The 14028-nt window shown below is 35.7% G+C and overlaps 2 protein-coding genes across 2 annotated transcripts in view; one reads left to right on the forward strand and one right to left on the reverse strand.

Annotated features, from left to right (window-relative positions):
- Window positions 1-764, reverse strand: part of LOC107587601 (beta-1,3-galactosyl-O-glycosyl-glycoprotein beta-1,6-N-acetylglucosaminyltransferase 7-like) — a 12647-nt gene extending 11883 nt beyond the window's left edge. The window contains exon 1 of the mRNA XM_016275448.1: window positions 725-764. The gene's annotated coding sequence lies outside the window, so the exon portion shown is untranslated. The remainder of the gene's footprint in view (window positions 1-724) is intronic.
- LOC107587602 (protein RTF2 homolog) overlaps window positions 1-13819 on the forward strand; it is a 39664-nt gene extending 25845 nt beyond the window's left edge. The window contains exons 6-9 of the mRNA XM_016275449.1: window positions 3767-3880; window positions 4156-4207; window positions 6727-6801; window positions 12932-13819. Coding sequence (XP_016130935.1) covers window positions 3767-3880; window positions 4156-4207; window positions 6727-6801; window positions 12932-13131 — 441 coding nt within the window. The 3' untranslated portion in view covers window positions 13132-13819. The remainder of the gene's footprint in view (window positions 1-3766; window positions 3881-4155; window positions 4208-6726; window positions 6802-12931) is intronic.
- The last annotated feature ends 209 nt before the right edge of the window (window positions 13820-14028 follow it).

Raw genomic sequence — 14028 nt, forward strand, 5'->3', positions numbered from 1 at the left:
GTTGAAAATCATTTGAAATTTGTGTCAATACGTCATGAATAGAACGCAGCAGCATTTTTCTGTCGGGGATTTGTCGTGTCGTGCTGCGCCGCATCTAGTGTAGACCATAGATATGTATATATATCTATGGTGTAGACAGCATCACTGATTATAATGAGTTCTATAGTGTTTTGTCGCGCTGCGCCATGCTCGTCCAGTGTAGACACGGTGTAACATTGGTTTTGCTTTGTTTCACAGAACTAATCGTTGCCTGAGTTGCGTACGTATGTGTGGAGCGGAGCTATCAAAATAGGGGCGAGACCCTTTTGGGGTAGGTGCGTGTTTGTTTTGGTGATTTCAAATGTCAACATTGGCTACCAGAAATCACTTACCCCACCTTTAATTCGTTTGACGGATACTTGACAAAGCAATGGCGTGAAACACAACGTTAAAAACTTTTATGCTATATGAGAAGTATAAATATATCTTCGGTTTATTATGAAACTGTGGCGGGACAGATTAGTCTAGTTAATGAATGGGAAACACTGGTCCATATAAAGTAGCTTTTTGTAAACAACAGACCAAAATGGTACATTTTTATTGCAAAAATGTTTTTTCTTTTAATATGAAATAATGTGCATTGAGGAAATTGTGCATTTTGATTTCATGTTAACTTTAAAGCATCAACCAGATTTGGTATTGTTTGCTGAGTAGATGCTGCAGATTTGTTTCTCTCCATCTTTACCTTCATAATCTTCATCTCTGATTGCTCTCTCCAACTCCTGATCTCTTCTTCAGACGCCCGCTTTGCTGATAAATATGATTCCAGATGCATTAGCTCCTTGTTTCTTCCCACCTGAGCGCAGAGGTAGAAGGGAACTGCCCTGTAGTGAGCCTAAGGGGCGGTGGCCCTTGCGTTTGCTGATGATCGAGGGAGATTAGTGCTCTTGTGTGCGCAGGACAATAGCTGCTGCTGAATGACTGTGTCATTGTGTGTGTCTGGCTTTCGGTTAACTTCATCATCGGTGCAACATTTTTTCTGCTTTCCAGGCAAAGCCGTCCTACCTGCTTTATGACCTGTTTTGTGACATATTAACAGTTTAGACACTTTGCTTTCAGAAAGTGTTTTAGTTAATTTGTAATTTCAACTACTATTTTCTGTAATTTAACGAAGCTTGTTTGTTTTACATTTGTGGTCACATCATATTTCCTATACTTCCATTGTGTATTATCATAGATTTGATGACTTTACTACACAAAAAAAATGTTTTTCCAAAGTTTTAAATTAGTTAAAGGTTATTAGAGTATGTTTAACAAGAAAATACTTTTTCAGTTTTTCTGCTACAAAATTTTGAAGTTACAATGTGCTAATTTATTACCAATTTCTTAGTGAAAATGGTTTCTACAAGTAGTTTTTTTTCAGTGTAGTGTGGAAAATAGTCATAATTGAGTCTAAACTTGACTAGTAGTGAACATTTTCGCCAAAGTATAGTATCATTTTTCACTCTCATCTGGACAGGATTGTTTTACTGTAATTTTTGGGGTTTCAACCTTTGTAAAGACATATAGGTTACATCTGCTTCCAGTGAAGGTGTATTATCTAGTCTAGTTCTGAAGCCTTGTTTGATCCTAGGGATGGCCATTTTTCAAAAATATTCCCTTCGAATATTTGAGCTAATAAAAACTAATATTCAAATATTCATTTATTTAAATGACGTTTAATGAGAAAGATGTTTTTTTTTTTCCCCAAGCATTATTTTTGTCACCATTTCTGATCAATCTTATCAGGCTATATTCACAACAAACTTATACATTATTTATCCTGTGTTTTTTGTCCATTTGAAAACATTAAAGGTCCCATATTGTCAAAACTGAAATTTCCTGGCTTTTTTCATGATAACTGAGGTCTAGGTGCTATGTAACTACCATATAAGTTTCAAAACAGTCAGTCCACAGTAAAATTCACACAGCCTGCTTAAAGTAGCTGTGATTTTTCACAAACCGTTGTGACTTCCGTAAAAAGTTGACATCAGAACTACACAGTCACCGCCTTCAGTCACCACCCTGAGCACCGCCCACCGTCCCACTCTCCTTTAGCCACACCCCCAGACAACATCGGCCGACCTGTAACGTTACACTCTCACTCAAAGGATGGACGATCTGACAGGATTGTTACTATGAGGTGGATCACATCTAACATGTATAGTAAAGACAAACTCACCGAGTCTATCTAGTCATGATGAAGATGTATAAACATTTCAATTTCAGCAGGCAACTATTTTTACAGCTACATTATTGTTCCAGCCACAATTAATCACAACAATGATGTATATGCAATTACAAATGATTATATATAAATTGTCAGTTTGTTGTTTTATACACATGCACACAGACATTATTTCATACACGACATAGTCGTGAGATGCCAGAAACATAGACATATGTCAAGAAATTTGTAGACGCGCCCATAACAACAAAAGATAATACTTTATTGAAACTTTTCTGAAAAAAAGTGTGTGATGCAAACGCGAGGATTTTTAAAATTTGGTACTTATACCGCAAATATATATTCTTAAGGACATCAAAACCTAAAATAAAACTCCAGAAAGGTGTACAATATGGAACAATATGTGCAAACAAAGAAAATGTACAGAAAAAAAGCATTCAACGCCGAACGAATGGAAAAAACGGCTATAAAGCATGTACATATACACTTGAGTCGGCATATGGTTACCGTGTTTGCATTGTTTCACATGTTCTTGAAAAAATAAACAAAACAAAAACCGCATGTACATCAGCATAATCGCGTGAAAGTCTGCTCCTTATGCCGTGTGTGTTTAGCCAGGTGAAAGCGGCAGGCGCTCTTCTGAAAAAGCCTAGCTGTGAACGCTTGCGAGCGCTATAGGTGCTTTGGTTGCTGTGATACAGAACAGCCGCTGAAGTAATGTGGCAGACGCATCACGAATGAAATGTTGCATGCTTTATTTTTCATATCAATATAAACTTCTCCATTGTCGTTCAGGCGTAGTACTGTACAAGTGATGGGTCAATCATGAACGATTCATTCATTGCGTCGGTCACGTGACAAATGAACAAAAGACTTGGAATGTAAAGTAATTATTTATGTTCTCTGTAAATTATGTTTGACTGCATTATAATGACTTCTTAATATGATCAAGATTGTGTAGGTGGATGAGTTTGGGGGATTTGGCTGTGCAAATTATAACATTTAAAGTCACTTAAATGAATGAAATGACTTGAATAAAGATTTGTTCATTTTGATGAATGAGATTGAACGAGAAAATCAGTAAAGTGACCCCGCCCCTCCTCCACTGTGATTGGACGGCTGACTGAAAACTGCGTTTTGCCCAAAGTTGATCATTTATTAGCGCTTTGTTGTGCTGCTGGCATCTTAAAAAATGCAGCACTCCCATTGAGAACTATTGAAATATATGCTAGCCTCAAGAAAAAACGCTTTGACACGGCCTTAGTCTGTTAACAATAAAGCCAGCTTAGGAGAAAATGAGTGGTCTCTCGGCTCACTCGGGGTACATCGGCGCCTTCTGCAGTAGTGGATGCAGTTATGTGCCGCTGATTTTCTTCATTCGACTGGTCATGACGTTCTAGTGTTTGTATTTCATATGATTCCTCATTTTAGAGTTTGCATGCTCAGGATTGATCAGGGATTTACTGCATTCACTGCCAGCAAAGCAAATCAGTCATTTAATTAATTACATTTTTCAGTCATTTTAATTTTCATGTTCTTGTTATTGTGTTTTTTTAATAGTGTGGAGATCCTTTCCAAGAAGACGTCCTCGTGACGCTGAATGGGACTAAAGAGGAGGTGGAGAAGCTACAGAAGGCCATGGAGGAGCGCCGAGCAAAGGCTAAAACTGCGAAAGTAATTTGATGTCTTGCTGGTGTAGAATTGCAGTGGTCTTTGGGATGTGGGATGGAAGCTATGAATAAAAACTTTACTACCAGTAGAAGAAAAGTCCATTACCGTAGTGTAATTTGTAAGAGATGAGGAAATGAAAATGCACCCTGACCATACTGAATAAGCAAACGCCGTTTTCACTCCCTTTCTTTTCACTTCCACGATATTTTATTTCATATGATTTCAGACGTTTTTAAGAACACATTTCATGTTAGGCATTTTTCTTTTTTTCTTGGCAGAAATCAAAGAAGAGCAAAGATACTAAAGTCTCCAAGTCACAGGATTCAACAGGTACAGTAACATATAAGGTTTGCAGTATAAATCACATTAAGGTTTCTGATCATTGTGCAGTGAGTATTTCTTGTGAATTACAAGAAAATTACTTACAATTATAGCACTAGTTCATCCAGGAATGAAAATTGGATCATATCATTCCTCTGTGGAACACAGATAGAGAACTTAGGCAGGAAGTTTGAGCTTCTGTTTCCTGTAAAAGTATGAATAAACACATTTTGTCGTTCACCGATATTCAACAGTGCTTCGCCAAAGCTGTCAAACTTTTGGTGCGCGTCACAAACAGTCACAAAGATTCAATGCCTCCAAATCTCTGTGATGTAAAATATTGAGCAATGCAATGTTGTAGATGCCTTTTTTATTGCGAGCATGAGAAAGATTTTAGAGCTCCGACAGACCAGAGTTATTTTAGTATTATTTATGCACTATTATAGTTTGTATTCATATTATGAATTAGCTTTAGTTTTAGATTTTCGGGGTTTTATTTTTTGAGTTTTTTAAAAATGTGTAGCAATTTTATTAGTTGCTTTTGCCCTTTTTATTAGTTTTTGATTGTTTTATATTATTTCTTTTAAATTTCTAGTTAGTCCTTTTAGTGCTTCAGGTTGAAATTTAGTTAGTTGCTAAGGCAACATTTCTAATTTTCTTTTATGTTTTATATGCTTTATGCTTTATTTCAATTAACAAAAATATTTTTGAAGTTTTAGTTAATGATAACCTTGTGAAAGAGGAATATTTCCGGTGAATAATGACTTATTTTGCTCTGTTCTTCACAGAAAAACTGTCTTGCCTTTATAAGACTGGGAATATAGTGTATAAGTCATATGAGCTGCTTTTGTGATGCTGTTTTATCTATTTTAAGGCTTGTTATACAGCACCATCCAGTTCTGTTTTAAATCTCAGTTTATTTGAGCTGTTGAGTCATCTAAAGTGAGATTAGGAGACTGTTTAGTTTTGCCTTACAGACGTAATTCCTGTGGGTGGATGATTCTGTATGTAAGCAGCCCCTGTCCCTATGCACATATTGTGTGAAAGTTGGACCGGCTTTACCGGCATTGCATCATCAAGACAGCTTTGTTGAAAGATTGAGAGTGACTTTACACAGACAAGCTCAGTAAGAAATTCAATCACACTAGTCTCATAATAACACCTATAATGGCACAGCTTTTTTTTTGTTTCATATCAAACAGTGTTAGATTATAATGAACTCATAATTAAAGATGTAACCGATTCACAAATGCGTAGCTGGTCTAATATAAAGCTTGTGATGAAAGTCTGCTTTTTGAGTCAGTCACTAGACAGGACATTTTAAAGAAAAAAAAGCAGTTGAGCACTATGAAAACGTCTGATATGTTGAATATGATTTACGCACACACAAAAGTCCCCCATAGGCCTCCATTGAAAGTGCATTTTTATTCAACTGAGGGATGATTTAAATAAAGTCTAATTGGTAATTGGCAGTACGTCACCGATGCTGTGGATAGATTTGACTTTTTATTGAACCCCATAATATTCCTTTCATGTTTATTTCAAAGTGTGTGAGGAATAAAGGTGCAATTTTGTGTAGAAATGACAGACAGGCGTTATCAATGTAGGACAAAATGTCAATATTCACTGAAGTTTGTGTCGACCCTTTTAGTATTGCTTCAGTATGAATCAGGCTTAAGTAAAGTTTACATGTGATTATCTGTGAGATAATCACAGATCAGCTGAGGTGACATAGTTCATTCAAAGCTATGACAAAAATACAAATTTAATTAAAACCGGAATGAAACCGTAATTATCCATAATCTTTCATAGATGCATTCAGAGAGGGAAAGACTGCCTGCCTTTAATCATGTTTAAATAGATTGTCATCAAATTTCTTGTATCTACAGCAGTGAACCATTTAAAGAAAAATAAAACCGTTTATGGTGCATTTGAAGTGGCACACAACCTTTAGACATGTTCCTCTGAAGACAGCCAGATAGCAAAACCTCTTAGTTTTGCCCACAGAAATGGGGAAACCACACTGACTGCATTTAATGCCGTTCATAAATGTGCAATGCCATGTTTCATGTTTGCTATTTGATTGTACATTAACTAATGAGCTGTTAAACATTACATCATATGAGCCGGATTGTCAATAAGCTTTTGTAAATTCATATAAATTTCAGCATATACATTTCTTTTGAAATGGTTATGCATTTTTTGAACATTTAATGTGAGCTGCATGTAAAAAGAATTAATTAAATGAAATATTTAAAAAAATTACTTTTGATTTATAAATAAAAATTACAATTAATACAGACTATATAGACATTAACAACTTCAATTTGAAAATGAAAATGAAAACAGATTATAAAATTAAAAGCTAATTTAAAATATCAATAAAAACTGTAATAGTATCTCAGTGATCGTAAAATAAATAACACTGGTTTGAACTTCCCAATAATGGTTGAACAACTAATTGTAGTACTTTATTAAACTAGCACTACTACTAAATATATTGTTTTTCTTTTCTCTTGTAATGGCAGGAAGCTGTGACACCTCAGAGACTAAATCTACATCAGTGAATGGAGAGGGCAGCAGTGCAAGCCGCAGTGATTCAGGTATCCCAGCATGCCAGAGTACAGAAGGGCTAGATTTACACGTGAAATTGAACTATATGTGAATGTTTTTGAAAGCACAATCATATCAGTGTTGTTTTCACCAATGCATAGTCTGTTGTTGTGACGTATTTCATCATCATTTTGTAGAGAAGCAAAGGAAACTGCTCTTGGAAATCTGTCTACTGCTGCTTTAATTGCTGAGATTATGCAACATGGTCAGGTCATGTGAAACCGTCATTGCATACTGGTTCACATAGTGTTTTTAAATGGTAGGCTGTATGCATACTGTGCAGTATGTTGTAAGCAGTTTATGGTAGTATTTCATTCCGACAGTAGATGGCAGCAGAGCAAGTGAACTCAATGTTCTACAACTCAAGCACAGGCTTTAATGTTTGCAGTGATTTAAAGGTTTTCATTTAACTCAATTGACCTTCTGCTGGAGTATATGATGTATATTTAAATAATTTTTACGTATACTACTGTTCAAAAAATCTGGGGTCAGTAAGATTTTTTAAATGTTTTTAAAAAGTCACTTATGATCACCAAGGTCAAAAATACAGTAAAAACTATAAATATTGTGAAATACTATTACAATTTAAAATAACTATTTTCTATGTGAATATATTGTAAAATGCTATTTATTTCTGTGATCTGCAGCTGACTTTTCAGCATCATTACTCCAGTCTTCAGTGTCGCATGATCTTCAGAAATTATTCTAATATGCTGATTTGCTGCTCAAGAAACATTTCTGATTATTATTGTCGTGCTGCTGAATATTTTTGTAGAAGCTGTGATAGATTTTTTTTTATTATTTGCTTGAAATAGAAATCTTTCTACTATTACTTTCAAACTTTTGAATGGTAGTACATTTAAATATAATAATAATATGCATTTGATATGAAAGCATAAGTCCTCAATGACCCTCTCGATTTCAATAACTAATATCAGCATGAAAAATATAACACAAAATATCTTACTGGCCATCATTTTCTCATAGTGTGGTGTCCTCACATGAATCTGTGCAAGCCACACGGGATATTAACAAGCAAATGAATTTCCCCCACTATACAAATGAAGTGGTCACGTCATTTAGGGACATGTCAGGCTTCTCTATTGTCTTGTCCTCAAAAAAGAGACCGCTTTTATATCTGGCAGCCTGTATGTGCACAGTAGGTTTAGAGACTATAATCTAGAAAGACTTTAAAATAAGTTTATAACACTTTAAAATAACATAATCATGTGCAATGACGTCGTACAGAACTATGAATAAGGGTCAAAGACATGTAACATCACATCCCGAATGGTCAAACATTTAAATTTGCTGAAAATGTCCTCACTCTCAGGCCATCCACGATTTGTATGAGTTTGTTTCTTCATCAGATTTGGAGAAATGTAGCATTGCATCACTTGCTCAGCAATGGATCCTCTGCAGTGAATGGGTGCCGTCAGAATGAGAGTCCAAACAGCTGATAAAAACATCACAATAATCCACAAGTAATCCACAGCACTCCAGTCCATCAGTTAACATCTGGAGAAGACAAAAGCTGAAACAAATCCATCATTAAGACATTTTAACTTTAAACCATTGCCTCTGGCCAAAATATGAGTCCATAATCCATAATAATGCTTCGTCCGGTGAAAAAGTCCATCTCCTGTTGTCTCTCACATCAAAATCCACACACACATTTGTTTAGAGCTGTTTTGGACAGTTTTAGCTCGTAAACGGTGCTTGAGCTGTGCAGATTTCTCTCCTGAGTCAGACCAGATGACTTTTTCAGTGGAAAAAGCATTATGATGTATGGAGTATTTTATCTGGAAGCAGTGGTTTGAAGTTAAAACGTGCTGGATTTGTTTCAGCTTTTGTCTTCTCCAGATGTTAACTGATGGACTGGAGTGCTGTGGATTATTGTGATGTTTTTATCAGCTATTTGGCCTCTCATTCTGACGGCACCCATTCACTGCAGAGTAATCCATTGCTGAGCAAGTGATGCAATGCTACCTTTCTCCAAATCTGCTCTGATGAAGAAACAAACATTTTCAGAAAATTGTCCATTTTGGTTGAACTTTTCCTTTAATAATGGATGTTAAAGATCAGTCTGCCCCAGGAGAAGTCATGCATCCGGTTCGATCACGCCAGTAAGGCTTGTTATACAGCACCATCCAGTTCTGTTTTAAATCTCAGTTTATTTGAGCTGTTGAGTCATCTAAAGTGAGATTAGGAGACTGTTTAGTTTTGCCTTACAGACGTAATTCCTGTGGGTGGATGATTCTGTATGTAAGCAGCCCCTGTCCCTATGCACATATTGTGTGAAAGTTGGACCGGCTTTACCGGCATTGCATCATCAAGACAGCTTTGTTGAAAGATTGAGAGTGACTTTACACAGACAAGCTCAGTAAGAAATTCAATCACACTAGTCTCATAATAACACCTATAATGGCACAGCTTTTTTTTTGTTTCATATCAAACAGTGTTAGATTATAATGAACTCATAATTAAAGATGTAACCGATTCACAAATGCGTAGCTGGTCTAATATAAAGCTTGTGATGAAAGTCTGCTTTTTGAGTCAGTCACTAGACAGGACATTTTAAAGAAAAAAAAGCAGTTGAGCACTATGAAAACGTCTGATATGTTGAATATGATTTACGCACACACAAAAGTCCCCCATAGGCCTCCATTGAAAGTGCATTTTTATTCAACTGAGGGATGATTTAAATAAAGTCTAATTGGTAATTGGCAGTACGTCACCGATGCTGTGGATAGATTTGACTTTTTATTGAACCCCATAATATTCCTTTCATGTTTATTTCAAAGTGTGTGAGGAATAAAGGTGCAATTTTGTGTAGAAATGACAGACAGGCGTTATCAATGTAGGACAAAATGTCAATATTCACTGAAGTTTGTGTCGACCCTTTTAGTATTGCTTCAGTATGAATCAGGCTTAAGTAAAGTTTACATGTGATTATCTGTGAGATAATCACAGATCAGCTGAGGTGACATAGTTCATTCAAAGCTATGACAAAAATACAAATTTAATTAAAACCGGAATGAAACCGTAATTATCCATAATCTTTCATAGATGCATTCAGAGAGGGAAAGACTGCCTGCCTTTAATCATGTTTAAATAGATTGTCATCAAATTTCTTGTATCTACAGCAGTGAACCATTTAAAGAAAAATAAAACCGTTTATGGTGCATTTGAAGTGGCACACAACCTTTAGACATGTTCCTCTGAAGACAGCCAGATAGCAAAACCTCTTAGTTTTGCCCACAGAAATGGGGAAACCACACTGACTGCATTTAATGCCGTTCATAAATGTGCAATGCCATGTTTCATGTTTGCTATTTGATTGTACATTAACTAATGAGCTGTTAAACATTACATCATATGAGCCGGATTGTCAATAAGCTTTTGTAAATTCATATAAATTTCAGCATATACATTTCTTTTGAAATGGTTATGCATTTTTTGAACATTTAATGTGAGCTGCATGTAAAAAGAATTAATTAAATGAAATATTTAAAAAAATTACTTTTGATTTATAAATAAAAATTACAATTAATACAGACTATATAGACATTAACAACTTCAATTTGAAAATGAAAATGAAAACAGATTATAAAATTAAAAGCTAATTTAAAATATCAATAAAAACTGTAATAGTATCTCAGTGATCGTAAAATAAATAACACTGGTTTGAACTTCCCAATAATGGTTGAACAACTAATTGTAGTACTTTATTAAACTAGCACTACTACTAAATATATTGTTTTTCTTTTCTCTTGTAATGGCAGGAAGCTGTGACACCTCAGAGACTAAATCTACATCAGTGAATGGAGAGGGCAGCAGTGCAAGCCGCAGTGATTCAGGTATCCCAGCATGCCAGAGTACAGAAGGGCTAGATTTACACGTGAAATTGAACTATATGTGAATGTTTTTGAAAGCACAATCATATCAGTGTTGTTTTCACCAATGCATAGTCTGTTGTTGTGACGTATTTCATCATCATTTTGTAGAGAAGCAAAGGAAACTGCTCTTGGAAATCTGTCTACTGCTGCTTTAATTGCTGAGATTATGCAACATGGTCAGGTCATGTGAAACCGTCATTGCATACTGGTTCACATAGTGTTTTTAAATGGTAGGCTGTATGCATACTGTGCAGTATGTTGTAAGCAGTTTATGGTAGTATTTCATTCCGACAGTAGATGGCAGCAGAGCAAGTGAACTCAATGTTCTACAACTCAAGCACAGGCTTTAATGTTTGCAGTGATTTAAAGGTTTTCATTTAACTCAATTGACCTTTTGCTGGAGTATATGATGTATATTTAAATAATTTTTACGTATACTACTGTTCAAAAAATCTGGGGTCAGTAAGATTTTTTAAATGTTTTTAAAAAGTCACTTATGATCACCAAGGTCAAAAATACAGTAAAAACTATAAATATTGTGAAATACTATTACAATTTAAAATAACTATTTTCTATGTGAATATATTGTAAAATGCTATTTATTTCTGTGATCTGCAGCTGACTTTTCAGCATCATTACTCCAGTCTTCAGTGTCACATGATCTTCAGAAATCATTCTAATATGCTGATTTGCTGCTCAAGAAACATTTCTGATTATTATTGTCGTGCTGCTGAATATTTTTGTAGAAGCTGTGATAGATTTTTTTTTATTATTTGCTTGAAATAGAAATCTTTCTACTATTACTTTCAAACTTTTGAATGGTAGTACATTTAAATATAATAATAATATGCATTTGATATGAAAGCATAAGTCCTCAATGACCCTCTCGATTTCAATAACTAATATCAGCATGAAAAATATAACACAAAATATCTTACTGGCCATCATTTTCTCATAGTGTGGTGTCCTCACATGAATCTGTGCAAGCCACACGGGATATTAACAAGCAAATGAATTTCCCCCACTATACAAATGAAGTGGTCACGTCATTTAGGGACATGTCAGGCTTCTCTATTGTCTTGTCCTCAAAAAAGAGACCGCTTTTATATCTGGCAGCCTGTATGTGCACAGTAGGTTTAGAGACTATAATCTAGAAAGACTTTAAAATAAGTTTATAACACTTTAAAATAACATAATCATGTGCAATGACGTCGTACAGAACTATGAATAAGGGTCAAAGACATGTAACATCACATCCCGAATGGTCAAACATTTAAATTTGCTGAAAATGTCCTCACTCTCAGGCCATCCACGATTTGTATGAGTTTGTTTCTTCATCAGATTTGGAGAAATGTAGCATTGCATCACTTGCTCAGCAATGGATCCTCTGCAGTGAATGGGTGCCGTCAGAATGAGAGTCCAAACAGCTGATAAAAACATCACAATAATCCACAAGTAATCCACAGCACTCCAGTCCATCAGTTAACATCTGGAGAAGACAAAAGCTGAAACAAATCCATCATTAAGACATTTTAACTTTAAACCATTGCCTCTGGCCAAAATATGAGTCCATAATCCATAATAATGCTTCGTCCGGTGAAAAAGTCCATCTCCTGTTGTCTCTCACATCAAAATCCACACACATATTTGTTTAGAGCTGTTTTGGACAGTTTTAGCTCGTAAACGGTGCTTGAGCTGTGCAGATTTCTCTCCTGAGTCAGACCAGATGACTTTTTCAGTGGAAAAAGCATTATGATGTATGGAGTATTTTATCTGGAAGCAGTGGTTTGGAAGTTAAAACGTGCTGGATTTGTTTCATCTTTTGTCTTCTCCAGATGTTAACTGATGGACTGGAGTGCTGTGGATTACTTGTGGATTATTGTGATGTTTTATCAGCTGTTTGGCCAATGCTACCTTTCTCCAAATCTGCTCTGATGAAGAAACAAACATTTTCAGAAAATTGTCAATTTTGTCAGCTATTTGGCCTCTCATTCTGACGGCACCCATTCACTGCAGAGTAATCCATTGCTGAGCAAGTGATGCAATGCTACCTTTCTCCAAATCTGCTCTGATGAAGAAACAAACATTTTCAGAAAATTGTCCATTTTGGTTGAACTTTTCCTTTAATAATGGATGTTAAAGATCAGTCTGCCCCAGGAGAAGTCATGCATCCGGTTCGATCACGCCAGTGTCTTGTCTTTTTTTTTTTCTTTTCTCTCAGCTCCAGGACCGTCCACATCCGGCGAGTCCTCTAAGACGTTAAAGGCCCCCCCGGGACTCGTCATTGGCAGTAAGAGATCGATCCAGGACATGAAGGACAAATCTGAGACCTACAAGTCACTCTTCACCTCCCACGGCTCGGCCAAACGTACCAAAGACCAGATATCCAACTGGGTCACACACACGCCTTACCACTTTTGAGTGCATTCTTCCTAGTGAAGCTCGCTCTCTAGTGGTCTGGCTTTTGGAGGAGCAAAATTCTGGCTGGTGGATTGATGCATTGTTTTAACCTGTTTCTTTTTCACCATTGCATTTTTATTTACCTTTATAAGATTATCTTAATTTAGTTGCATGCTTAAGTGTTCATTTTCAGTAAACTCATGTTGGCTTGAGTGTTAAATGTCTTTTCTATTATCATTTTTTGACTGTATTCTGCTTTGCAGCAGTATCTGGTCTAAAAATGCTTTATTAAGGTTTAAACATGAACTCTATTGCAGTATAAACAAATTTAAAGGCTTTGCATGTTTTCCTCCACAGGAGCATAAAATCGTGTTCCTGAAGCACTGTTGTAATTATTGAGCATTTCTTGTTGGGGTATCACAGAACTAACTTACTAGCTACAGTAGTTATGCGGTGTGCTTTTAAACATGCATTATTTGTGAACACAGTAAAAGTCCCATCTGGGAGAAATCATGCACTGTTAATGGATATTTGTTAGGAAGGATCCTCAATACTGCTTTTGTCCACAGCGCGGCAGTAGATATCTACGAATAAGCGCTGCCCCAACAGTTTCAGATCTGATGTAGTTGTCGGTTTCTTGACTTTTTTGCAGTTCCCCATAATGTACTCGGTTATGTTTATCTGACAGGTGCATAAATAAAATCCAGACTCTACATTTTCAGGTATGTGTCTTAATTCCTGAGTGCGTGAGAAAGCATGAGAAATACATGCTTGGAATGTCAACCTTAAAACTCACTGTAGCAGAATTTCAAGGAGGTTATTACTTATTAGGCATACTTAATTATTTTACTTTAAATCTTTAAAATAATTTAAGAAAGAATTGCAGATGAAAATAAATCTTCAAAAAAAAATGGTAAG

The sequence above is a fragment of the Sinocyclocheilus grahami genome, unplaced genomic scaffold (assembly GCF_001515645.1).
Source record: "Sinocyclocheilus grahami isolate Dianchi unplaced genomic scaffold, SAMN03320097.WGS_v1.1 scaffold94.1, whole genome shotgun sequence".
Classification (NCBI taxonomy): domain Eukaryota; kingdom Metazoa; phylum Chordata; class Actinopteri; order Cypriniformes; family Cyprinidae; genus Sinocyclocheilus; species Sinocyclocheilus grahami.